Here is a 26,005-nt window from a genome sequence, read left to right as displayed (position 1 = left end):
GGCTCCAACTTTAATTCTGACATTTAAGTGTCAACTCTTGACTATCTCTGAATTACTTGTTACACATGGATTACGTTATAAGAATGGGCATTACTATTGAAAGAAAATAAGAAATGTTTTCAATAATCAAATGTGTGTGATATGTATATACAACTCATGTAGACAGACATGTACACGTGTATTTTTAATGGCTCCTGGTTTACTTACTTCAGCAGAATGGAATAGTCATTTTGGATTCACCAAATAATCTCCCCTTGTCTGGATCAATATATAACTGCAGGCATTACAAATGAGACTTCATCCCATTTCAGGTGTTTTATTATGTTTTTATACACACACACTCCATGGAAACCAAAAATTTAAAACCTTTGGGGGGAGCTGTTATTCAGGTAAGTGCCAACTTATTATATTTACATCATTTGATATAATTTCTTATTGTGCATTTATTTTTTTTATCCAGTATCTTTCTCTCTGAATAAATTCGCTAGAATCATGGTTATCAAATATTTTTAAAACTTTCTCCCAAAGCTCATAACTTTAGAAAACAGAGATAGCTAGGTCTTCTTTCATGTGGCTTTAGGATAGAGACAGGAATATGCTATGAATGAAAACTTCAGTAACTAAGACTTACTAAACAAAGAGTTACATAAACTGAGATAACATATCAGGAATCTCAGTTATCCTAATAATTTTTCTCAAACATTCTAAAAGCGTTAACTGATTTGAAAGAAGAGCCCAAACACAAACTTCCAGTTCGCATGAACTGATATATAACTACAAGCATCTGACACACTGGGAAATTGTCCCTAATTTAACGTCACACCTTAAACCTTCTATTAAATGGTAGAATCTGGTGGTCTTTCATTTGGACATTCAGCATTTCAAAAGAACCAGAGTGGCACAATGTGCTGTTTCTAGTATTGGGTGAGAGTTTACACTTATTTTGGGAACATATAAAGCAATTCAGCCTCAACAAGAAAGAAGGACTCTTGACATTCTAACTGTAGCATTTACAAACGCCCCCGTCCAAGGCACGCAGTACCGGGGACTGTGGGAATATAGAGATGAATAACGCACAGGTACTTCACCTATAGTCATGGCAGTCCTCAAGAGGCTTATAATCCAATAGAATTTAAACGGGGGCTACCAGACGGCCTTTCATGTTGACTTTTAATTTCCTGAAAATTTGAAGCATGCATGTCGTAAATATATAGACAACAATAGTGACAATGTATAACTGAAGTGCTGTATGCCAGGCTATTCCAAACTGGGCCCTTTGTGATGGAGGTTGAAACAGGAGAGGCAGTCGCAATACTTCAGTACATTGTGTTACATCAGAGGAACTCACCTAACATAGCAAGTAGCTAAACTAGAACTCAAACCCAGATTGTGCGATAGCAGAGCCAGCTCTCAAACCCTGCCCCGCTCTAAATCAAAAACAAAGGGGGGGGGGAGGAAAAGAAAAACAAAAAGGGTAGACCTAACGCTCACATGATTTTTTTTAATGATTATAATTTTATCTCTAATAAAATGATGTTTTAAATTTTAGATTTATATTAAGTAATTTTTTAAGGTTGGTCATTATTTTTAAAAAATAAAAATTATATATATTTGAGGTATACAATATGATTATTTGATACATATTAGATTAAGTAATTTTTTCCTAAAATTACCCATGTAGAGTCATATACCAAATATGGAAAATGACATGAATATTATACCTTTATTCTTGCACATAAAAATCATACAATATTTTAGATGGTTGTTATTAAGAATGACTTAATAATATATATGTCTCTCCTTATCAGTACTTGCCATATCACACTACAGGTGCCAGGAAGGCAGAAAGGGGTCGGATTGCGCCTAGCAGTTCATAATATGTTTTGAAGAAATATTTGTTGATAGACTAAAGAGAGGAATACATCATCTATGCTTCATACCTTTGAACACACTTTTTGGTAGAGGGCCTATCATTTATCTCACAGAACTCAACTAGCTCACCTGTAAAGACTTATACCGAATCAATGATGCAGATTAATAGAAGCAAATCTTTAAAGTGTTTTCAAAGATTTGCCTGGCAATAGAAAACATGGATATTCAACTGTTACTTTAAGATCTGGAGATCTCCCCTATCTTCGAGTTAATGTTCAAAAATGCAAAATACTATGGGACCATAAAACAAACCAAGAACTTAATTTACACATTTCATAAATCAGTTGCAGATCTTACGTTCAAGAATGACTCAAAGAGGTCTACAGAATCCGGCCCTTCATTTGCAAAACCCAAACTGTTCCCACCCTGCACAAGTGGGTAATTGGCTACGCACAATTGCTTCACAAATGTGCAGCCAGAACCACCCCACACACCCATTTGCTTTTACATTTGGCAGAAAAGTGTTGTGTTAGCGAGAGGCCTTTGTGTTGTGTTGCAGCACCCGAGTGAGGGCTTTTCCCCTCCTCCAGTGACTTTTTAATGTTACAACATAAACATCTACAAATGAGAATTTATAATACAGATGGTTTCCTGGTGATGTCTTTAAGCTGCTTCAGAATGTATCCCGCTATTACGTTTTGCTCAGATGAAGTTTAAGATGTCTTGGAAAATGGAGATGATAACAGCACCTACCCCACAGTGTTGATTAGGGATCCAATGAGATAATGTATTTAAAGTGCTCAACACAGTTCCTGTACCGAAGTACTAAAAAAATGTGAGCTACTAATAAAAATAACATCAATTTAATAACAGTTAAACATTAATTTTTGGAAATTAAATGATATATTTATTTCCTGGGCAAAATATTCAGGGTTCTGAATAATGTACACAATTCAGATTCATGTTTCACTGACACTAAGAAACATATAAAGGGACACAGGTAGAGGCGTGGATAGATTCTCAATTAAAATGATAATGGTTTCACAACTAATTTTCAGGCTTTAACGGTCCAATGAAATGGATGGCTTTGAAGGCAGGAGTGTCTCAGAAGCTTGGGCTGTGCTCTAAGACATAAGCCCTGGCCAAATGCAATGAATACAGAAACTGCAAACTGAGCTTTTAAAAACAAACTGTATATATCACTGAAGTGCATTTAATGATTGCACAAAATTGCAACCTTTCCCAGAGAACTCAAGTAACACCTACTATTTAGAAAGAGAGTGCTGGAGTTTAACACTTAACTAAGCAAAACAAATAAAGGAGTCCCGGTCTCAAACTCCAGCTCTTTCCTCTTCAAATAAAACCAAATAAAACCAAGTGAGGGCTACATAGTTTTGTTTTCAAGTTTACAAAGTCCAATTGCCCAAACATTTATCAGCAATAATTTAATAACAACACATCTGTAGGATTTCCTTGAAGAAAAAAAAAAAATGAAGAGTGACAAAAATGCATGTGTTAGAAAAGATACATTTTCCAAAGTTGGGTTTTTTCCTCTTTTCTTGAGGGGGAATATCTCAGATTGGCTCTTGAATTCTTTTTCCAAATTATGCTTTCTGATATCTTGCTTGAAAGCAAGTAGTATTAATCAAACAAAGGAAGGGCACTAGGGAAATCAGAAAGATGTAATGCAAGCAGTTAAAAGTGACATGACCTTCTGTAATGTCGCTCGTCACAGACTTATATGCCACACACTGGAGGAAGGTCTTGAAAGAAACTGATTCTTGGTACTATTCCTTGAATGTAATACTAATAAAGATGACATTTTAAGAAACACACGTAGGTAGCCCCAAATGCAGCATTCCAGCTACATTACAGCCAAAGAATAAGCAGATAATACTATTTTTAAAAGCATAATATTTCTTCTTTCATAGTCCATATTTGCTGAATATTTGTCATTAACATATAAAATATAATATGTGGCTGTATGTTTTAAAACTCCATTTTCAAAATGGAGCAAAACTGCACCTGTAGTATATGTTTTATACAGTTGTATAGGAGGTCTATTAATATTATGACTTTTAATTATAATTCGACACAACTAAATGCTTTATGATTTGAAAGAAAATGAAATTTTATTTGGCCAAAAATGTTAAAAATGATGCTGGTAATCTGAATCAAAACAGGACAACATGTCTAGAATTATTCCACTAGACAAAGATGTATAAGGGAGGCAACCAGCAGGATGCAGAAAAGGCAGACCAAAACAGTGAAAGGATGAGGAAAAGTAGATTCAGGTAAACTTTACTATTAAAATCATCACGGGACAGTGCATACTAAGTACTGCTTTTTTAATACTAATTTAGGGTGCATGTTTGAAAGCTAAAATGACAAAAGGGGGTTAAAGTTCCATGAATAATTCTTAAAGCACTTTGTATTATGATCTTCCCAAGGCTAAAGACTTCCACTTAGTTATATCTCTTTAAAACAAAAAGGAAAAATCTTGGTTAGGCTACCTTTGTAAGGTAAGTATTGACTACCACAAAGCCAAAAACCCTGGAAAGCCAAAGCTGACACAAATCAGTTTCTTTTGTATGTTTACTTTTTCCCCTCAGAAATAATCTTTGAATTAAATGGATGTTTTGCTATGTTCAGAATGAATAGTTGCACAATTCAAACTGCTTTACTCACAACGGTCTATAAAAAAGCAACACATTTAAATTAAAGAAGAAATCACTGCTGTCCAGATGTGCAACTGCGATGTTAAAAAATTAAAGAAAGAAAATTGTCACAAAAGAAAGGAGTTTCATATTTAATTTCATATTCATAGAGTATCCAAATGTGTACAGATGCTTATATTTGGATACATTACAAACTAAATGCTTATTTCCACCCTAGAGATATGGAGGAATGTGGGTAGAGCAGTGTGCTTCAACATGGTCTGGAGTTCATTTATATATTTTGTGAGTGCATAAACCAAGCGGAACATGCATATGTGTGCCAGTGGGTGTACTCCATGTGCAAGTATCACATGAAATTATTGAAAGTCCATAAATTGAGAAGATGCATATAACCACTCGGATTACTTCAGATCACTTAAAAGCACTGAAGGTCGGGCTGAAGACTATTGTGGTCAGTAAGATCATTACAGGTGCACTCGTGCTGTCATTTTCACCACAGGACACCTGCCCCTCTCACGCTTTTTGAGAAGGAACTTTTGCAAAATGAATGGTGCAATTAAACTGTACGTTTAATTTACTCCACATGTGAAAGAATAATAAAACCTATAAACAGGTCTGGAATATACTGTTTCATCTAGTCTATCTCAAAAGCAACTGCATGTATGATGGCTGCTTAGTTTGATTCACGCTATTAAGGATTTGACCTTGGAGTATTTCAGCTACAGTAGTCATCAAGATAACTGAACCACTAGATGTAATAATAATTAGTGTGATAGGCTTGCCAGTGAAGCTGAATATATTGCAATACAAAAGAAGGCAGACTAAAAAGAAAAGCATTATTACTTACTGCTAAAAGACTTCCTGATTTTTACAGAGACACTCAAATACAATTATTTCTTCTTGCAGAATGCATTTCCTTGGCTCATTCTGGGAAGTGCCATGTTGTAATTTAGTCTGATTCTTAATAGGAAATGTGGCTTTAATGTGGCTATCAGATGACTTTTGATGCATGCCACTGATTACATACTGCCTGTATCCTGCACCATCAACAACAGCATTCTTATTTGCAGTATAATATGCTTTGCTGTAAGGTACAAGGACAGTAAATTTACTTTACTGGCCAAGAGTATGTAACCTTTTAGATTTTAAGCGTCAGCTTAAGATGCAGAAAAACCCTTCCATTAAGAAAGGCTAAATACAATATAAATTCTATGATCAGTATAAGCATCTTAAATGAATTTCTTTTCATATTTCCTTCTCAGTATTCGTAAGTGTTCATTCTTATACTTACACAAAGCACTGTGAACAGAATTCTAGTGTTTATTTGAACTCTGTCTCCATCTAAAGGCTTCACAATGTACTGTATTTTTGCTTGCAGGGAAAATTCTAATCTTGGCGTCTTTACGATATTGCATATTAATTTGATTGAGTAGGGAAAAAATAGGTCAACTATTAACCTGCAATACACTTTTTAAAAACTAATGCTTTCTTGAAACAATATTATTTTGGGGTTAAAAATTATACAGAAGGCCAAAAAAATTGAATTGTTTAATGTGCTTTGCAAATGAAATTAAAAGATAACTAGACTTACCACTAATCTGATTAACTTGAATATTTTCAAAGCAAAACATTTTGGTTCGTTAATAATAAACAGATTTCAAATAAAAAAGAAACTTGTATGCTTCATCCTCTCTCTATAAAACCAAGTTTCCATTCCAGAACCACAAATTTGTAACAAAAAAGGGTACAATTTTAAATGTTTCAGGTTTTAAAAACAACCTTATGAATTTTTTTTAAAGTGTCTAATAAAGAGTCCACATTATCTATTTAAAACATTTTCTGCAAAGCAGGAAGAGGGAGCTGTTATGATCTCCAGTCTTTTCCAGTCTTTTCAGAAATGTACTTTGCTCTAACCCCAACAGATATGTTTGGGAGCAGTAGAGCTGCAATAGGCAAGAAGATTTTTTCAGGTAAATGTACAGTTTAGCAGATATAATAAAGGTAAGTGCTACACTTTGGGAAGATTAGGTACCTTTAAAGGATAGAATTTGAAAACCAAAAAACCATTAATCTCGGAGATTAATATGAGCAAACTTTTGAACCGGACTATACTGCTCTCTTAGGTTTGATTTACTTTTTACAAAAATTCACTGCTACTGCCTATTTTAAGCAATGTAACTGGGAGTAGCAGAGGGGGTGAGGAGAATAGGTGGACATTTGAAGAAAAAATATTCTGATGCTAATTTGATTTTTCTTTTTCTTTTTTTTCCCTTGTGCCCAGGATATTTTGAGGCCTGAGAACATTATGTCAGAAAGTCTAACTTTAAAAATAGAGCACATTTTGAATGTCAAAAAATCATAGTCAGAAAACTTCAGTTTTTTCCTTATTTTTCTATTCTATAAATAATAATGATAAAATTTTTTTTATCTTTTTTGTAAAGAATAATCACCACACAAAAGACAGCCATGTGGGTTCAGACCCACACTGGAACTGGAAAGAATGTGTGTGGTGAATGGTGAATTGCAGCACAAAAGCCTGAATGAAAAGAATGTTCACGAAACCTCACACAAAACCTCCGTGACCATTTTATCATGAGCTTCCCACAATATAACACAAGAGCTCTATATTCTAGGAAAAGCTTGCCTGGGCCACTTATCATTTCAGCTTTATGTAGTGTACTGTGTGATTGCTAAATTAGTGCATAATGTATTTATAATATTTATAGTATCAACATTTCGTTAAATAACCTTTATGTAAGATTTATGTTGATTTTTTTTATTTCTCATTTAATGGCAAATTATGAAGAGCATGTTTCATAAAGATAATTCTCCATTTAAATTCATCAGTCCATTAAATATTAAAATTATGTTTCTGATGCAATCGAGAACAAATTTGTCCAGCTTCAGTGATTATTTGCACTCATAAAAATTAGGCTTGATTAATAAAATTTAAATGCTTGATTAAGTTGACATTTTCATGTTCGATTCTGATTTATTAAAATTAGTCCCTGTGCCCAGGCCTGGTATGCTACTAGGTTTACCTTTCTGCTTCTCTTAGGCGACACCCAGAGCGAAGCTGTTAGGAAAGAGTATTTTGCTACGGACTCGATGATGGTTGCAGGGAAGGAAATGCCCTGTTCTCTGCTCACGGTGCGGCTGGCCTTTGTCTTTATGCCCTGTGCCTGGTGGAGATTTGTATTACAACAATCAAGAAAAAGGTTTCTTTCTAATATCTATGGATATGGGGGTGGGATGAATTGGGAGATGGGGTTAACATATACATGCTAATATGTATAAAACAGATAACTAATAAAAATTAAAAAGGAATCTATGGATATGATCTGTAAGATGGCATACTTTTTTGGTATTTCTATAAAATCCAGTTTTCAAGAAGCTTTAATCTGTAGAGGAGATTTCTTTGTCAGCTTTTTGTGTTGATAAAAATGTAGTTTTCATGTTTGTGGGACTTCCGTATACACGGGGCGGGGGGGTGGATTATAGACACAGGAAATCTTTCTGAGACGGTATTACTATCTTTGTCCACAGGTTCAAAACCAAGAAGGACTAATGACCATGGAAAACCATTATCCTCCATAGTTCTTACAAGTGAACTCTTCAAGAGAGGTGGTTACTTCTGCTATGTTTAAATACCCATTACACCCACACTGGCTTCTTTTATACATGATTGGGTGCCTAATTATCATTTATTGAGCACTCACTATATGCTTAACACAGTGTGTTATCTCTTTAATCCTCATAAGACCACAGCAAAGGTAGGTATTATCCCCATTTTACCGGTGAGGAAACTGAGGCTTAGGGAAGTGAATATATTCAGACAGCTAACAAGTGGAAGTTCTGAAATTTAATGCCAGGTCTTTGTAATTTCAAAGTTTGAACTCTCAACCTCTACCAACTGTAAAGGGGTAGCAGCAACACTCATTTTAAAGATGTTTTTGCTGTTGCCCATGGGAGTGTAACATGTCTGGAAACTTCATTTAGATGAATAGTGTCTCATTTAAGCATGTTACCAGAACATTGTTATTTTTAAAAAATAAGTGATATGGTATAATGTGTATTTTCTTTTTCTTGAATGATGAAATAAATTTGATAACAAATGATAGAAAATGCCCTTGAAGCTATATTTTAGTTTGGTTACCTGCGCGTACTATTCCAGTTCTACGTACAGAAAGGCTTTAAAATTATATGCTCTTAATAAGTTTATCTCATGGAACACACACACGCAAAAAATGAATACAAAATTCTCGGGGTTTCTGGACTCCTAACAATGGTTCTGATTTATAAATTTTTTCCGCACGCAGATAAAGACATATCAGTTGGTTTCTACTTTTAGTTTGTTAATTGAAGTCTTGCCATTTCTTGTTACCTTTCTGGACTAGGGACAATAAGTCTCCACAAACATTGTATGAAACCTGCTGTCAACACCACCCCACCACACAGGAAATGATGCAAACTAGTCATGAGGTCATGCGTCAGCCAGGAGGTACTTCTGTTGTCCTACATCCAATCTCCCTCACCATAATGTGTCAAGAAGTTTTGGCTGTCTACCCAGAGGAGTGTGTAAAATCATTTAGAAAGAACCAACAGGACATCACTAGAAGTAGGTGGAATACACATCCACCCTGAGACGTGAGACCCAAAGCGTGGATATCCTTTTTTCTCCTCTCCTAAGTCCCACTCTTCAATTACAGAAATGACAAAATTAGGGGGGGCAGACCTTTTGGAAAGAGAACAGAAATAATAAAACCATTTGGTTGACAAATGGGTCGATGCTTGGGTTGGACACTTTGGAAAACCATTGAGATGGTGAGTTCTTTGGATCCACGGGAGACTTTGAGGAGAGTTTAGGAAGTCGGTTTTCCAATGAATTCTTGGGGATCCAGGAGTCAACTGGGGTTTAAATAAGAGAAATTCAGCCATTTGAGGGCAAGATCTTCAGGTTTCCTTCAAGGTCACCAAGACAACTCATTCGGTTTCAGGGCAGAAATCCTCTATAGGAATGAAGAGTATCTCTATCTTGCTACATTCTCATATGCATCTTTGGGGAATCTGAGCAAGGTGGGAGTGATTCAGGAAGACGGTGGGGGCTACGGTATGAGAGTAACTGTAAGCGTCCTCTACGACAACTACCATTAACTTTAAATTCTACGTACCTCTCCAGAGTCCTAATAGATCTAAAGCGAAAGAAGCTTGCCTTCTAGAGAGGAGGATCTTTAGTAAATTGACTTTTAAAAATAGAACTGTTTTCCTTTACATCTTTCTCTATGTGAACTGACATGTCACGTACAAGTAACGCTCATCTTCTACCATTCTGCAATTTTATCTTTCCAATTTGAAGTTGAGCTGCAGTTTGAGAATAGAGTTAAGAAGATAGACAATAAACGGAAGTATTAAAGGCAAACACGGAGTTACTGAGTGCAGGGACAGACAGAAGGGTGGAATAGAGCTGTGGCCACAGGTAGGTAGCCTCCTTTTCTTTTATATGCAGCACGTGCACATACGTCTGGGATGATCTAGATGTCTTTTGGCTGCATGCTCTGCATTTCATCCACAGACCTCGATCACTGCACCTGTTATACCCACGTATTCCATTTAGTTTGTTCCCCTCACTAGACCGCAAACTGTCATGGGCAAGGACCAGGTCTTTTTCTCTCTCTCTCTTTTCTCTCTCTTTTTCTCTCTCTCACCCTCTCTCCCTCTCTCTCTTTCTTTTATTTTTATTGAAGTGTAATAGATTTACTGGGACCAGGTCTTAATCATCATTGAACAACAGCTAGCACAGTACCTGCAAATGTTCAATACATTTTTGTTGAATGAAAACTAGAACAATTTTTGATGTGAAAAAAATGACTGGACTAAAATACTTAGTATTCATTCATTAAACAGGTTTTGAGCAACTATTGTGTTGCTATATCTGAGACCTCTTGCTCTGTGCTGGGATTAGATCCCAAAATGGAAGATACAGTTAGAACAATCTGGGGCAGGTAAAGAAGACCCCTGGTGAGATTTTTATTATAATACAGTGAGGGGGATATGGGAACTTAACCTCTTAGAGTGTGTGGCAGTAAAGATGGGTTCGTGGGGGGGGGGGGTGGGGGGGGTAAGAATGGGCAGAAAGTCAGAGACGGCTCACCAGGGAAAATGATAAAGATAATTGGTGGTTACCCAGGCACATATATATAAAATATTAAAATCTTAATGGGTGGCAAATTAGTATTAACTACCAAAAATATTCAAAATGCATATACTCTGACCCAGAAATTCTCCTTCAAGGACTTTGCCAAAAGACATTACCAAGGATCTTCTCAGAGATTTGTTTAGAATGTTTCTTTACAGCATTCTTTGAGATGGCAACAACACTGGAAACAAACATTTCTAAAATGAGTGTTTGAGAAAAAAATAAAGTATTCATATGATAAAAATTAGTCAGTCATTAAAACTCAGGTGTTTTTCCAGCAATTTGAAGGAAACTCAAAGTAGGAATGCTAACAGTGCCTTTAATGTGGTCCAATTTTCATAAAAAACAAAATATATATGACAAGTAAGAAATACATCTTTACACACATCATAAACATATATTTTTTTTTAAAAGAAAACAGTAGAAGCTATAGAGAGAGTATATTGACTATCTGGGAAACTACAAATATACTTGACTTCAGATACTGCCGCCGCCGCCACAGCCGCCCAGCCATCCTGGATCCTCCTCTCCTGAGACCAAGAACCCCCATCCCTGAAAGCTACCCACTCCCCCCAATGGCAGGAGAGCCCTATTTGACCTCCTCCTCCACTGCAGGGCCTTGACCTGTGCATGCCTAGGCCACCCTCTGCTCATCAAAGCCAACAGGGTTCCCTCCAAGTTCATGGTGCAGCTGGAAGAGGAGCCCTGGAGCCTGCCCCAGACAAGATGCCCCTGGAGAGCCAGGCCCTCGCAAGGGAGTGTGCCCACCTCTTCGTAGGCCTTCTGAGCTCAACCCCTTCAATATTTGGCTCCTGCAGCAAGGACTTCTGGTGCTCCAGTCACCTGTGCTGGCACAGTGCCGCACATCACGCCAGGCTGGCCTGCTGGGCACCTGTTCTGGTGCCCACGGGGCTCCCAGGTGCAGCACCAGCCCCTCCACTAAGTTCGAGACCCCCACTAAGGCACTGCCCTTCCCTGGACCACCACTTCTGTCCCACACAGAGCCACCCACACAAACTCTCTGCCCGTGCAGAGGTTACTGCCTTATCCTAGGCCTCAGTTTCCCCAGCTACACAAAGAGAGAGGCATCATTCCTTCCTTCTTAGCTTTCTGTTATGTTCTGTGGACCAAGTCACTGCCCTCCCCGGGCCTGTGGAATGCGTGCAGCAGAGGAGAGGCAGAGAACATCGGCCTGGGAGCCAGCTGGAACTGGCTTCTGGTCCCGCTGTGCTGTGTGAGCCTTCGCAAGTGGCATAAGCTCTCTGGACTTTGTTTTCCTGCTCTCCCAAGTGATGAATGGTTGCTTTCTGGGTGCAAGAGATGACAAAAGAGCACGGGTACCGTCTGTTTTATTTCTGTACCTCCCCTCTTCTGCCCAGTACCTCCACCTTTTGCTCATTAAACATTCCATTCTCAAAACCAAAACACACGCACATAGACAATCCTGCTGGAATACATGGGAGATAAAGCTGAAGCTATGGTTTGGGCGGGGTGTACACATGAGGAGTCTTCTATGCCATGCTTGAAGATACTATGGAGAGACAAAAGTAGCAGAGGGAGAAAAATCAGCATTTTGTTTCAGAACTATCACCTTCCTACAAGCCTTGAGGTAAGAAGACAAGCTGTGATTTTGGGGAAAGTTGCCAGAAAAATACAAGACATCCAGTTAAATTGGGATTTTAGATAAATAATGAATATTATTTTTACATAAATATCTCCTGTTGTTTATCTGAAATCCCAATTTATCTGTATTTTTACTCGCTAAATCTGGCAACCCTAAATTGGGAACAAATTCAGAGGGCTTCAGGGGTTGGAGCTTGAGGAAAATTTGCAAAGTAAAAGGCCTTGGTCATCTACTGAGAGGGAGGGAACGTAGCATGGGGGTGGGGGTGGGACATTTGAGAAGAGTGGAAAAAAATGTGAAAATCCTGTTGGTGTGTGTCCAGAGCCTGATGAGGTGACGGTCTTCAGAGTACAGGGCACCCGTCTGTACAGTGAGGGATGCTCTGGCACGTCTATGCGGTTGAACAGTTTTGAGAGGGTCACAAGGGATGAAATTTGCTACTGACATCTGATTGGCTGCTGGTTTCTACTTCTTTATGCTTGTGATTGGGTTGGAAAACTAAAGGTTTGGTTCTTTTCATGGTCCTCCTCACATTTTTGCAAGCTGGTGACCTTCTTAAAAATTTGAGAAAATTGTTGAAATAAGCAGGAAAAAGAAAAGAGTGATCATCATTTTTAGATGTGTTTACAGGCTGTATGACTCAGCGCTGCTTCTGTTAAGAGCAAGCACATGGTCTTTTTTGGTACTGAGAGGCAAACTCAGGAGGCTCTGATCTATGCTACTTTCTGTGAATAATAAAGCCCTTACTAAAGTGCCGAGGGTCTGACCATACACCCAAAGTGCTTTTCATATGGAGTCTGTTCGTCTCAGCTCAGCTTTGGCCAGTCTTTCTAGATCCTGTTAGGAATAATTTACTTATTCAGCAGTCTACTTATTCAAATATTCCACCACGGACTTCTTTGGAACTGAGAGTACTGGCTGAGAAAATAATAAATGAGTTTGATTTACAAGAACTCAGGTCAAACAATCAGATGTTTCTTTGGTGGCTTGTATTTGGTAGATGATTCCAAACTGTCCAATCAGCAGCATTTACGGTGGCAAAGAAAATTCTCTCCTTACAAGCTTTATTTCTAGACAGCAATCTTCTGGGCCTAACTGGGATGGAACCAGGAACAGCAAATACATTCAGTACTATTCTAAAGGGGAAAAGAAGCATGGAGGAGGGCTTTGCCATGTGAGGGAACTAACAGAACATTTCAGTATTTACTAAAGTATTTCAGCAGGCAGACGTGGGCTCAGTTTGTATCACAATGAGATCATGAGTCAGAGAACGATTTCATCGATCTGGCCTACTCTTCAGTCTCTCAATGCCTCCATTGATTAGGCAACTGAGATTGTTATGTGTGAGGGATAGGATGACAGAAAAGTGAATGCTCTTTTAAAAGGTAATTAAAAACACTGCTTTGAAGAATTTTTGAATGTCAAAGATATTCAAAGACTTTCTTCACTCATGTGAAGGAGGTTTACCTTTGATTTACTCTTCCCTTGCTCACCTGGGTGGATGGAAGTTCGTCCTCCAGGTCATGAATGATTTTGAAAATGAATGGTGTCACCTGGGATCAAACATGTGATCAGTACCCATTCGTGCGAGGTCACCGGGTACCTCACAAGAAGGAATCTGGGGATACCTGGGATTCCATGCAAGGCTCCAGACACTTAGAAAGTGGATCTCTTGGTAAAGGCATGCCAAAATAGCCTGAGACTTCAGAACAGGGCAGACTGGGTTCGTGTCCCACTTACTCTATGGAGTTTGTTATTCACCTTCTTTGATTTTGAATTTCCTCATTTGTAAAGTGAGGATAAAATCATTTAGAATCATTTATTTGATATAGTTATTATAAAGAATTAAAGGAGACCATGTCTCTAAAAGGCTAAGCAGGATATCTGATACATTCAAGTTGCTTAATAGATACCTGCTCCATTTTCCTGAAAAAGAGGAGAGGAGGTGGGGCGGAGTGGGGAAAATGAGGGTTTGCCAACAATCTGTCTGCTTAAAGGTAGAGTTAGTACCACTGACTATTCTGAAACTTAAAGGAGAACCGTGCCCGAAAGGTACCCAGGGAGACCTGGGATGGACGAAAATATAGCCCCAAGAGGAAATGTACTGATGGGTGGTAAGGAGTTCAAACTTCAGAAAGACTGACAGATCCTAACACCCTCTCTGCCACTTTCTAACTAACTGTGTCCCTTTGCAGCTATTGAACCTCTCTACCCCGTTTCCCTGTATGTGAAGTAGTAATAACGATGCCTATCTCAGAGAGAGCATGAAAGAGCTCTGGTTTGCTTGGCCGACCCATCTCTTTCATCCTCCTAGACTTGATTTCCCCACTCTCAAGGAAGGGCTCTTGTAGCCATGCTTATTCCACACGAGTATGTCCCCTTGCTTGTCACAGAGGAGAGAACGAGTGGTCACCTGACTTAGGAGGCCCCAACACACGGGCTGAGCTGACACGATCAGCTTCTCTCTCCTGGGGGAACACTAAATGACATGGTGGAAGAAAGTGCTTAACACGATGCCTGGGGTGTAATGAGGATTTGATCATTTTTAAATCCAAAGTAAAGATCACGTCCTGGCATCTACTCTTACAAAATTTCAGTGTCTTGTAACCGTAATGTGGGTAGTTGGTACAAGCCCAACAGGCAGTGCAGGGGCGATTTTCCCCTGGTTCTGGAGTAATGGCTCAAACCAAGAGAAGTATGACATTCCTATCTTCATATCCCCTTCATGCCAGAGACATTTCTGAATAAAGTTTGTATTAAACAGTTTTCTCTGGAAAAGTCTAGCAATTCTTATGCTAGCAATTTTAATGTCATGGTCTGAGAATAGGTAGATTTAGATCTAGAATTGCTTATTTTTAACTAGGCTAACTGAGAAATGGCAGAGGTGAAATACCATTGCTAACCACGCCTCTTTCTCATGGGCACCTCTAAGTCAACAGCATTGGACTCAGGAACGGCTGTTTCCTTATCCTGTCCTCAACAGGTTCAGCTCATTAAATGCAGCAAAACTTACTTGGCAAGCATTATATCTCATCTTTCTCATTAAACTAGAACAGGTGCCATGGTGGGGAAAAGGTAGGGGGTTTCAGTTCCTGTGATCTTAGTCTCCAAAAAGGAAATTGTCTCCTTAATAAACAATAAACAAAGAGATCCTTTGCTATTTTAGTATTAATCTTAACTGTCCACCAATATTTTGAAGACAGAATTTTTACCCATCTATGTACTTTTTATCTTTTACAGTATTTATTTCCTTTTCTCTTGCAACTTCTTATGTCATGGAAATATTATTCTTTTTTCTTTCTTTGCTACACAAACCTGAAGTTCATTTTGATTTTTCTTTTATAATTTTCATCCTAATTGAATTTTCTCAGCTGACTAATGTACAGATGAGTTTTTGTGTGTGACAGAATATTCCCCCCACCCCCACACCTTCTCCTAAAACAGAAAGTTTCCTAGTTTGGAATCAGCCAACAGTGTGATTAATGCACTTAAGAGACTCCCTAAAGTTTTCACACATGCTGAAAAATCCTGCATTGTTTTGGGGGATACCAATAAGGACTTAGGGCAAAGTACCATTCTTCCAGTACTATCCACTATGCAGTAGATAAGCAGTCACTAAGACACAGCACGGCAACCCCTACAAACACTTTCCCTTAATTTACATATATGTGTGTGTGAATATATATGTATGTGTACGTGTGTGTGTACGTGCGTGTGTGTGTACAATCTATAACCAGCAAAGTATAACCCAGGTTTCTTTTCAAAAGGAGCAACCAGTTCAAATGCACAGCTGGGTATGGCAGAAAACACATAATTAGACAAATTGGATTTAAGAGTTACGTAAGGTCTCAACTGAGCCAGTGAATAAGAAGCTGAATGAAACGTTGTGATTGCTGCTGTGGTGCCTGGAAAGAACAAAATATGTGGATATGTGTGTTTTGGGCAAATAAAAGGCAATTACTGGGAGTTATGGAGTGTAGCTGGCATTCCGTGAAAGTTCGACTACAGACTGTTTCACTGTGGGCTGTGCTGGGGGAAAAAATGTCCATGGCTGAAAGGCGGATTCTGTCAGGGATGTGCCTACAAGGAGAGATTTGCAAGTACTATACCAGAGTTAAATTTGGGGGGAGAAAAGGGCAGTAGAAAAATTTACATGATATGTAAATTTTCAATAGGCTTATACAAATTCTCAGAGGATTTTAAGTATAAGCGGATACATTATATATTATTACCTTCCCTCTAAAAGTGGACCTTTCCAGCCAAGGCAGGTATATTCTGAAGAAAATAACAAGCAAAGTCTACAGTCTCAGAATTTCTTACTAAGAATACTCAAACCAATGACTAAATATTGAAGATAAGCCCCCTCATAGGGTTAAGAAGCTGAAACTAAATTACCACTTTTTCCTATTTGCAAACATTCTTATTCGCAAATTTGTCTCAAGGCAACTGTACGAAAAGTAGATGTTCTTCTCTCTCGACAACCTCCCGGAAATAAATGGGACAAGAAAGTAACTGTCTAAGAGAGTCCTATCTTCTTAAAGAAAACATTCTGGATTAATTGACAAAAGTACCTATCAGTCCCCATGACACCAAGGCTTATGGCATTTGGGGCTGGTCTCTCAGTGTGCAAGTTAAATACATAACCATAGAATCCTTGCCAATAATAATAATGTCTTGTCTGTTGATGAGGCCTAACCATTAAAATCTCTAACAGCAATCTCATGTTTGGTTTGATAAACTTTACCAAAAAAATCTGAACGCCTCTGATTTGCAAAACACGTGCTAGAGATGGTGGCAAGTAGAAAGATGAGCAGTGCCCTACCTCAAATTTATCGTCTCATGAGAGAGACAGAAATATATACAAACAACATAGGGAAATAAACATGATGTGTTGTCGGCAACTTTGCCATGTACTTGGTGGTTGTGTATCTGGATTTTTCTTCTTTTTGATGCTAAAGAAAATCATTTTGAAGAAGTCTATTTTGCTTGTGTAACCATTTAAAGTTTATTTTGCTTGAGTTATTTAAAAGGAAAATTCTTTTACGTCATAGGTATGTCTGTGCAACCATTATGATGCTATTATAATAAAGTATATAATACTATTAAACTTATGATCAAATAACTCTGTTTCCTGAATCACTATGGGCACAACAGTTGGCAGAAGTCCTGATTATCAATCAAAGGGAGGTCCTTAATGGCAAATAAAAAAATCAATGTACGCTGATGCTGACAAACAGCTACCAAATAGATGCTCCTGTTTGGCACACCCTTAAATTGTTCCCAACAGCTGTCTATAGAATTAAAAATTGCAAATGTTCTATGTGAATAAGACATCCCCCTCTCATTTATTTACATATGGGAAAGTTTTTGAAGCTGTATGTTTGCTAGGGGTGTAGTGACTGAGATGATCTTAGGGGTATGAAGACTGGTGGGAGAATAACAAATGTGATTAATGTGGCTATCTGCTGCTTCTCAGTCTAAAACTCTTTGAGAGAGAAAAGGTTGTCTCACACATTCTAAAAACTTTCAGAAATGCCAGAGAGGGCAAATGAGTGCAGTAGAACTTTCCTTAGGTTAAATGAAAGCTCTTGATCCATGAGCCAGTATCCTAATATACCTCTGACACAGAGAAGGGTATTTGTTGTTCAGTGAATGAACACTGAATTAAGGTACCTTATGCACTTTTCTAGGCCAACAACCATCAAGTCTTCCTTCCCTCCAATGACAGACCACAGAGAACTGTCTTAAATCAAGTATATTTGTTTGGTCTGACCATAGATAATTTTGTGATGTTATGTCTTAACTCAGGATCCATTAAGACATAAAAACAAATAAGGAGAATAAAAGAAATAATCATTTGGAATAACTGATTTATACTTAAAAATCATAACTCATTCTTTGGTGTGCTCTCAACTTTAGTTCCTACCAAAACGAATAATGCTAGAAATAGATGAATACTTTCTATTGTGTTAGGACTAAAGAGTTATTGGTTTTGAACTGATAAAACTTTCTTCCAAACTTGAGTATTCATAGACAGAATATCTGGTTTTCAAAATCAAATTCAACGTTGATCTTGCTGGAGAGACTAGGTATAAGAACAAAACCTCATACAAATAAGAAAGTAGAGACTTACTATATCACGTTGCCTGTTATCTTTCCCTGATATTATCAAGAAGTAGTTCCATGTCAATAGTAACAGCAAAACCAGTGGTATCATGTAGAGCTCAAAGTTCCAGACAACAAAGAGAAAGAGCTGGAGGAGAGAGAAGGGAGAAAAAAAAGATGAGTCAACTCTGAATTTCATTAAATGGACTCTCTTATCCATACTGCACCTCAAAATGCTTCAGAACAGAAAGATTTCTCTTGAAAACAAAACCTTGAGAACTTGTTAGGCATTTTTCTTAAAGCACAACTGACCCCTGGAAAGTCACTAAGATTTTTACTTTGTTTAATTTCTAAGGAGGAAAAACTGATATCATTACATTGTCAGTGAGGCAATTTTAATTTTATTCTCCAGTGAAATTATTGTTAGGTTGGACAAAATAAAGTTTAAAAAAAAAAAGGCAGCAGAATGAGCTTCACTACATTGTCAGAAATAACCAGTCTATCTGCCTTAATGATAAAGGATGAATCACCATTTAATATCAGGGACTTTTAAAAAATCTCACTTGGATAATACAATGTAACAGCATAATAGGCAGATGAAAATACCCACCCTACACCAGCGAGCCCCCAAGATTTCACATTATGAATAAAAGCACTGCTACCAACATCTGTAAAAACATTCAGCCTTGCCATAGAAATCAAACAGCTATTAAAAAAAAAGAGTAACTTTGTCAAAGAAAAAATTTAAATGTCTAACTTTATTATCCTTTAAAACTACCTACTTCTCTAAGTATGTAAATGATTTTTAAAATTGTAAGAGGAATGTAAGTTTAAGAGCTCACCTAGGCTGGCAGAAGGAAGCATTCTAAGAGCATCTGCCTCGTAAGATAAGCCAGCAATGGTTTTAAAGTGTGATTTACCCCCATTCCCCACCAGACTCTTATAACCCTGCATAGATCATCTAAATTCTCTGGGTCTGTGGCTCCTGCTGCCAAATTAAGGTAATTTAAGTCAGATGATAGTTAGGAGCCAGATTCCATCCCTGGTGCTAACTAGTCCTATAACCTCTGGCATGGTATATATCGTCCCTCTAGTTTCTTCTTCTGTAAAATGGGGATGATAAGAGTATCTACCCGAGAGGTTGTGAGAAATAGCTGAAACGTGTTAAGGATTTAACACATTGCTTGGTACTCAGTAAATGCTCAAAAAAATTATTGTGGAAATGATATCAATAACTTACAAAACTGAGAAAGCTAACTATTTATTAACTAAGGTCCTTGGGTAGTACATATTCTGATACCGAAAACTAGGAAGTCGTCTGCCTGCTAAGATTTAGCTGAACCAAAGTATAACTGGGAATTTGAACCAGCTGGTTGGGGTCATGCAACTATCTTGCATTTGACGGATCAGAAGGGTTAGGAGCAGTGCCCTAGGAACGCTCGCATCAGGCACAGCAGCATGGGCTGTTTGCAGCCTTCTTAACAAACCTCAGCCAAGCCCACAGCTTATGCAAATTGCAGAGAAAATGAACCTGCATGGCGTGGCAGAGGCCCGTGGCCCATGAGCCAGAAGACAGCTTCTGGGCCTTAGAAAGTCACTCTGCCTCAGTGTTTTCATTTCTCAACAGAGGTCTGTAGATCTGATCACCTCTAACATCCCTTCTCTAATATTTAAAATGACTTCATGACGTTACCGTACCATCGTTTTTTTTTTAACGTGATATTAAATTTCGAAGACTGTAAATTTTACTGAACTCTTTGATATTCATAACCCACATGGATACTGAAAAGCATAAATAATGGTTTAGTAACCTAAGAAATGAATTTTAGACAGAATTACATGGTAACTATATATTCAAGTTCCTGAATAAGAAAAATCTCAAATATGTTAATGCATGAAACATGAGCCATATTTTCCCTTTTACCAGAAAAGTATAGATTTCCAGAAAAGGAAAATATTTCAATTTAATTTTTGAAACATATACAACATATTTAAAGATGATACAAATTATAACTGATGGCTATGATTATTTCTTTCAAATGTATTTTAAAAATATACTTCTTTATTCAGGAAGTGACTTAAGGCAAATTTGACAGACATCAACACATATAAAAGAGAAAATTACTTTTTGCCAGAATATATTAATTCTTTACATATTTATTTGTAAAATTTAGGCAATCACTAAAATATAAGCTCTTTAAAAGTAGGGATTTTTTCTTTTTTGCTCACTATCCCCAGAGCCTAGAATGGTGCTTGGGGCATAGTAGGTGTTCAATAAATATATATCAATATTTGCTGAACTAATGAATAAACAGATACTGGGTTCCCAAGTCATTTAACATGTCTACTTAATTATTTGCATTAGTAAAAGTCCTATAGAGCCACTATTTAAAACCAAGTGACTTCTGGAAAATGTATTCAGAATTACAATCTGGGATGCCACTAATGAATTTCTCCCTTAGACCCTCCTATATGATTGCCTTTTCCAAGGACATTCACTTGACTTAGTATATCTTGTCTCATGGATAGGACTCAGATTATTCCATTGCTAAATATCATCCATTGTAGTAATTTGTAACCTATCAAGCCAATATATTCCTCCTTGTAATGGCCACTCATTGGTGTTAAAGTCCTGGTGTTACCCAGAATGAACGTTCTGGTGCCTTCGTGTATTAGTATTAGTTGTCAGCCAGGTTTTGCATCAAATAAACTTTTCATATGATAATTCTGCAAGTAATCAATCCATCTATCATGCCTCTTTCCTCTCTAAGTTCAACCTCACTAGTTGCTTAAAGTACCAGTTACAAGGTATCATTTCTGGGCACTTCTCCATTATGGACATCTTCTCACCACATCCAAACAAATATATCAATAGCATTCTTAAAATATAGCACTCAGAAGTGACAGAACACTTCTTATGAATACATATGGTATTTATATGCCCTAACAACACAAACACCAGAACATAGGATGGGAAAAGATATAGAAGAGAGAGACAAAGAAAGAAACTGCATTAGCTTTATGAATCCTGGTAGTGGAAAATAGTCTCCTTCCCCATTAGGTGCTCTTTAAGAATTTAATATTTAGGTAACTAAGTAAGGAGCTCCTGCTCTTGAAAATACCCTTTTTTTTTTTTTTAAAGAGAGATTTGAATAAACTTTAAATATGAAAGCATTTATTTTTTCTTTCTCAAAATTTCATTGAAGATTTCAAAAGGTCAAAGAAGAAAGAGCATTATATATTCTTGCCTACTTTGTTGTAAATTAATTGACTATATGTGCATGAGCCTATTTCTGGGCTCTCTAAGCTGTTCCAATGATTTAGGTGTCTGTTTTTACACCAATACCATATTGTTTTGGTCACTATAGCTTTGTAGTTTAGTTTGAAATCAGGAAGCATGATTCCTCCAGCTTTGCTCTTCTTTCTCGAGATTGCTTTAGCTATTTGGGGTCTTTTGTGGTTTCATACAAATTTTAGGATTGCTTATTTCTATGAAAAATATTGTTGGAATTTTGATAGGGATTGCATTGAATCTGTACATGGTTGTGAGTAGTATGGACATTTTAATAATACCAATTCTTTCCATCTGCGAGCAAGGAATACACTTTCATTTATTTGTGTCTTCAATTTTTATTACTGTCTTGTCTTAGTGTATAGGTATTTCACCTTCTTGGTTAAACTTATTACTAAGTATTTTATTCTTTTTGACACAACCGTAAATAGGATTTTTTATTAATTCTCTTTCTGATAGTATATTGTTAGTGTATAGAAATGCAATTGATTTATGTATGTTGAATTTGTTTCCTGCAACTTTACTGAATTCATTTATCAGTTCTAACAGTTTTTTGGTGGTCTTTAGAGTTTTCTATATACAAAATCATGTCATCCACAAATAGAGACAGTTTTACTTTTTCCTTTCCAATTTGGATGCCTTTTCTTTCTTTCTCTTGCTTAATTACTCTGGCTAGGACTTGCAACACTATGTAAAATAAAAGTGGCAACGTGGGCATCCTTGTCTTGTTCCTGATTTTAGAGGAAAAGTTTTCAGCTTTTCACTACTGAGTATGACGTTAGCTGTGGACTTATCATATATGGCCTTTGTTATGTTGAGGTATGTAGCATCTACACTCACTTTGTTGAGAGTTTATAAAATCATAAATGGATGTTGAATTTTGTCAAATGCTTTTTCTGCATTTATTGATATGATCACATGATTTTTATCCTTCATTCTATTAATGTTGTATATCCTGTTGATTGATCTGTGGATATTGAAGCACCCTTGCATCCCTGGAATAAATCCCACTTAATCACAGTATATGATCCTCTTAATGTATTGAATTCAGTTTGCTAATATTTTGTTGAGAATTCTTTCATCTGTGTTCATCAGGGATACTGGCCTGTAATTTTCTCTTCTTGTGGGAAAGGAAAGTTTATTCAATAAATGATACTGGGAAAACTGGGCAGCCACATGCAAAAGAATAAATCTAGACTATCATATACCACACACAAAAATTAACTCAAGGGACTTCTCTGGTGGTGCAGTGGTTAAGAATCCGCCTGCCAATGCAGCGGACATGGGTTTGATCCCTGGTCCGGGAAGATCCCACATGCCATGGAGCAATTAAGCCCGTGCACCACAACTACTGAGCCTGTGCTCTAGAGCCTGCACGCCACAACTACTGAGCCCATGTGCCACAACTACTGAAGCCTGTGTGCCTAGAGCCCGTGCTCTGCAACAAGAGAAGCCACCACACTAAGAAGCCCACACACTGCAACGAAGAGTAACCTGTGCTCATGACAACTACAGAAAGCCTGCGTGTAGCAATGAAGACTGAACACAGGGCTTCCCTGGTGGTGCAGTGGTTAAGAATCTATCTGCCAATGCAGAGGACACAGGTTTGATCCCTGGTCTGGGAAGATTCCACATGCCATGGAGCAACTAAGCCCATGTGCCACAACTACTGAGCCTGCATTCTAGAGCCCATGAGCCACAACTATTGAGCCCATGTGCCACAACTGCTGAAGCCTCCACACCGAGAGCCTGTGTTCCGCAACAAGAGAAACCACTGCACTGAGAAGCCCACGCACCACAACGAAGAGTAGCCCCCACTCGCCACAACTAGAGAAAGTCTGCATGCAACAATGAAGATCCAACACAGCCAATAAATAAATAAATAATTTATTTTAGTTTATTAGCTATAAAATGGAAATGGTAATACCTGTCTATTTCACAAGTTGGCTGTGGGAAACAAATTATGTAATATTCATGAAAATGCTTTATCACAAAGTACTATATCAATGCAAGTACTGCCAATTTTATGCTTTTCATACTTAAAATAGTTTCTAAAAAATTACAGAGACATTATAAAAGAATACTCCAAGATAAGCCAACATGATAATTGTTCTTTGAGCAGTTATAGAAGATGAGTGGTGTTCCTTAGAGGGATTTCTGTGTGGTAAGGGAGGAAGGGGTTTGCTGGAAGGAAGTCATAAGTATTAAACTTATGAGTGGTTGCAGTGAACTGTTTTACTAACAATCAGAGCAAGAAAAATCCAGATCTTCATAGAAACTCTTTATTGCTAGTAAATGACATTAGCATACATTGTAGATTTTATGAAGTCTGGAGTTGAAAAAATTAGGTTTTTAAATGTTAACAATTTTTAACATTCTCATGCCCCAGGTATAAAACTATCTTGTTTTAAACTAGCAGTTTTATAAATGTCAATTCCTGTCCATAATTTTTCTTTTACTTTTAAATCCAAATACCTTCTATCTAAATCAGTGTTATCCTGCCTGTGATTTTATCACTAACACCACAAACCACAATCCTGCAGTATCTATTTGAGCCGGGCTTTAAAAGTAACCTACATTTTAATCATAAGTATTCAGGATGGCTCTCTTGAAAATCTGTAATTTAATGCAAGGTAAATGACAATTTGTCGCAACAAGTATCTTATATCACATCGCATAAAATGAACTTTAGGGGGAAAGTCCTGCAAGGCTGGCTGGGAAGGCCTAGGATATCTTCATTTTACGAATGAGGACGCTGACTCAGGAGGCTGAGACTTGTCTAAGGACATCCTCTACTGAGTGGCAGAGTCAGCTAACTCCCAATCCAGTGTGCTTTTCCCACAATGCTCCACTGCCTCTAAGGTAAAGGATTTTACAGTGAATGTGGATGCTCTGAAGGTATCAATTATTTAGGGACTGGTTATTCGATTTGTAGACTTTTTTCTATCTCTACTTCTTCTCCTTCCTTTTGCTCTGAGATAACCACTTTTGCAATAGTGCAAAGGAATGGAATACCACTTTTTAGGTGCTCCAGTAAAGGTCTGGCATGGCAAAGAGGTCAAACGCTAATGGTCAAAATGAGTTTTGTGGAGACAATTTTCTCCTTCCTTTTCCTCACTATCTCGCATGGCTCTGAACAATGAAAGTTAGCTATTCACAAGGTTTCTATTAAATGGGGTTTTCTTCTGTCCAAAATGTTTAGAAGAGGTTAGCAAGGTGGCTGTAAAGGCAAAGACTGGAAAATGAATGAGCCAATTACCTTTTACAGACAAAAAAAGCCTTACCTTCTCACATGAAGATTAAACAAACAAAAAGACCTTTTCTACTCAGAAGCTAATGAAGGTGGGCTTGAGCTTCTCACTTACATTTAAACAAGGCAAATTATATAAAGTAGAGTGAATGTTCAAAATATTAAGATTTTATAGCCATACCATTTCTTAGGAGGTGCAAGATGTGTCTGATTTTTCTTTCTTTGAGCCTGGGGTTTTAAGAGTCCCAGGCAGGACTGGGCCATCCACATCATCCCATCAATTGATGCTCTCATTGAAGTGCAGTGGAAGATGCCTGCATTCAATGATCATTCAGTGCGACACACGACAGTATCCCTGGGGGAGCGCACTTCAAAAAAATCATTTAAGTTGGAATATTGAATATCCTATTCTTTTGCAAACTACAGTATATTTTTAAAAAGAAATCTCATCCAAAATGATTAACACTTCCTACTGTTCGGGAAAAAAGCCTGCCCTTTCAGACTAACAGCTGTGAATCATTAGCTCTCCAGTGATGAGATGTGTTTGATGAGTATTTTTCTTTCTAATTAAGAGATGAGATTCTCTATTTGACTGTCTCTTCAGAAAGAAGTGAAGAAAAAATTCTCTGCCTACATGGAAAGGCCATCTCCTACAAAACAATTAATTATTTCATGGCCCTTTTAGAAAATCCTTTTCCTCCCTAATTTCAATTCATTTTTTTCCCTTAAACTTAACACATTTATGGCCTCCACAGCATTAACCCATTTTTCACCCAGCCTTCACCCTCTAATGTTTTCCTGTTCATTTCATCATTCAAAAATGTCTATTTCAGATGAAATAGAATGAGGAAATGTAAAAAAAAGTAAATACATGCTTATGCTAACAGCACTTGCTGTGAGAATATTTGCTGATGTAAAAGAGGACTCAGAAAGACAATAAATATTGATACATAGCGTTTGCCTTTTGAGGAATTAAGCAATGCTTTAA

At 37.4% G+C, this 26,005-nt stretch overlaps 1 protein-coding gene across 11 annotated transcripts in view; it reads right to left on the bottom strand.

Annotated features, from left to right (window-relative positions):
* Window positions 1-26,005, bottom strand: part of MCTP1 (multiple C2 and transmembrane domain containing 1) — a 543,089-nt gene that overhangs the window by 72,345 nt on the left and 444,739 nt on the right. For 7 of the 11 annotated variants that reach the window (XM_057739092.1, XM_057739099.1, XM_057739106.1 and 4 more), the window contains one exon: window positions 18,504-18,623. The exons of 3 other annotated variants lie outside the window; for them this stretch is intronic. In XM_057739092.1, coding sequence (XP_057595075.1) covers window positions 18,504-18,623 — 120 coding nt within the window. Of the gene's footprint in view, window positions 1-11,065; window positions 12,278-13,863; window positions 13,924-18,503; window positions 18,624-26,005 lie in introns of those variants that run through there. One more of the 11 variants, XM_057739115.1, reaches the window with a different exon arrangement.

The sequence above is a fragment of the Hippopotamus amphibius genome, chromosome 1 (assembly GCF_030028045.1).
Source record: "Hippopotamus amphibius kiboko isolate mHipAmp2 chromosome 1, mHipAmp2.hap2, whole genome shotgun sequence".
Taxonomy (NCBI): domain Eukaryota; kingdom Metazoa; phylum Chordata; class Mammalia; order Artiodactyla; family Hippopotamidae; genus Hippopotamus; species Hippopotamus amphibius.
Note: the sequence above shows the minus strand (reverse complement) of the source record. Positions and strands in the feature narration are given on the sequence as shown.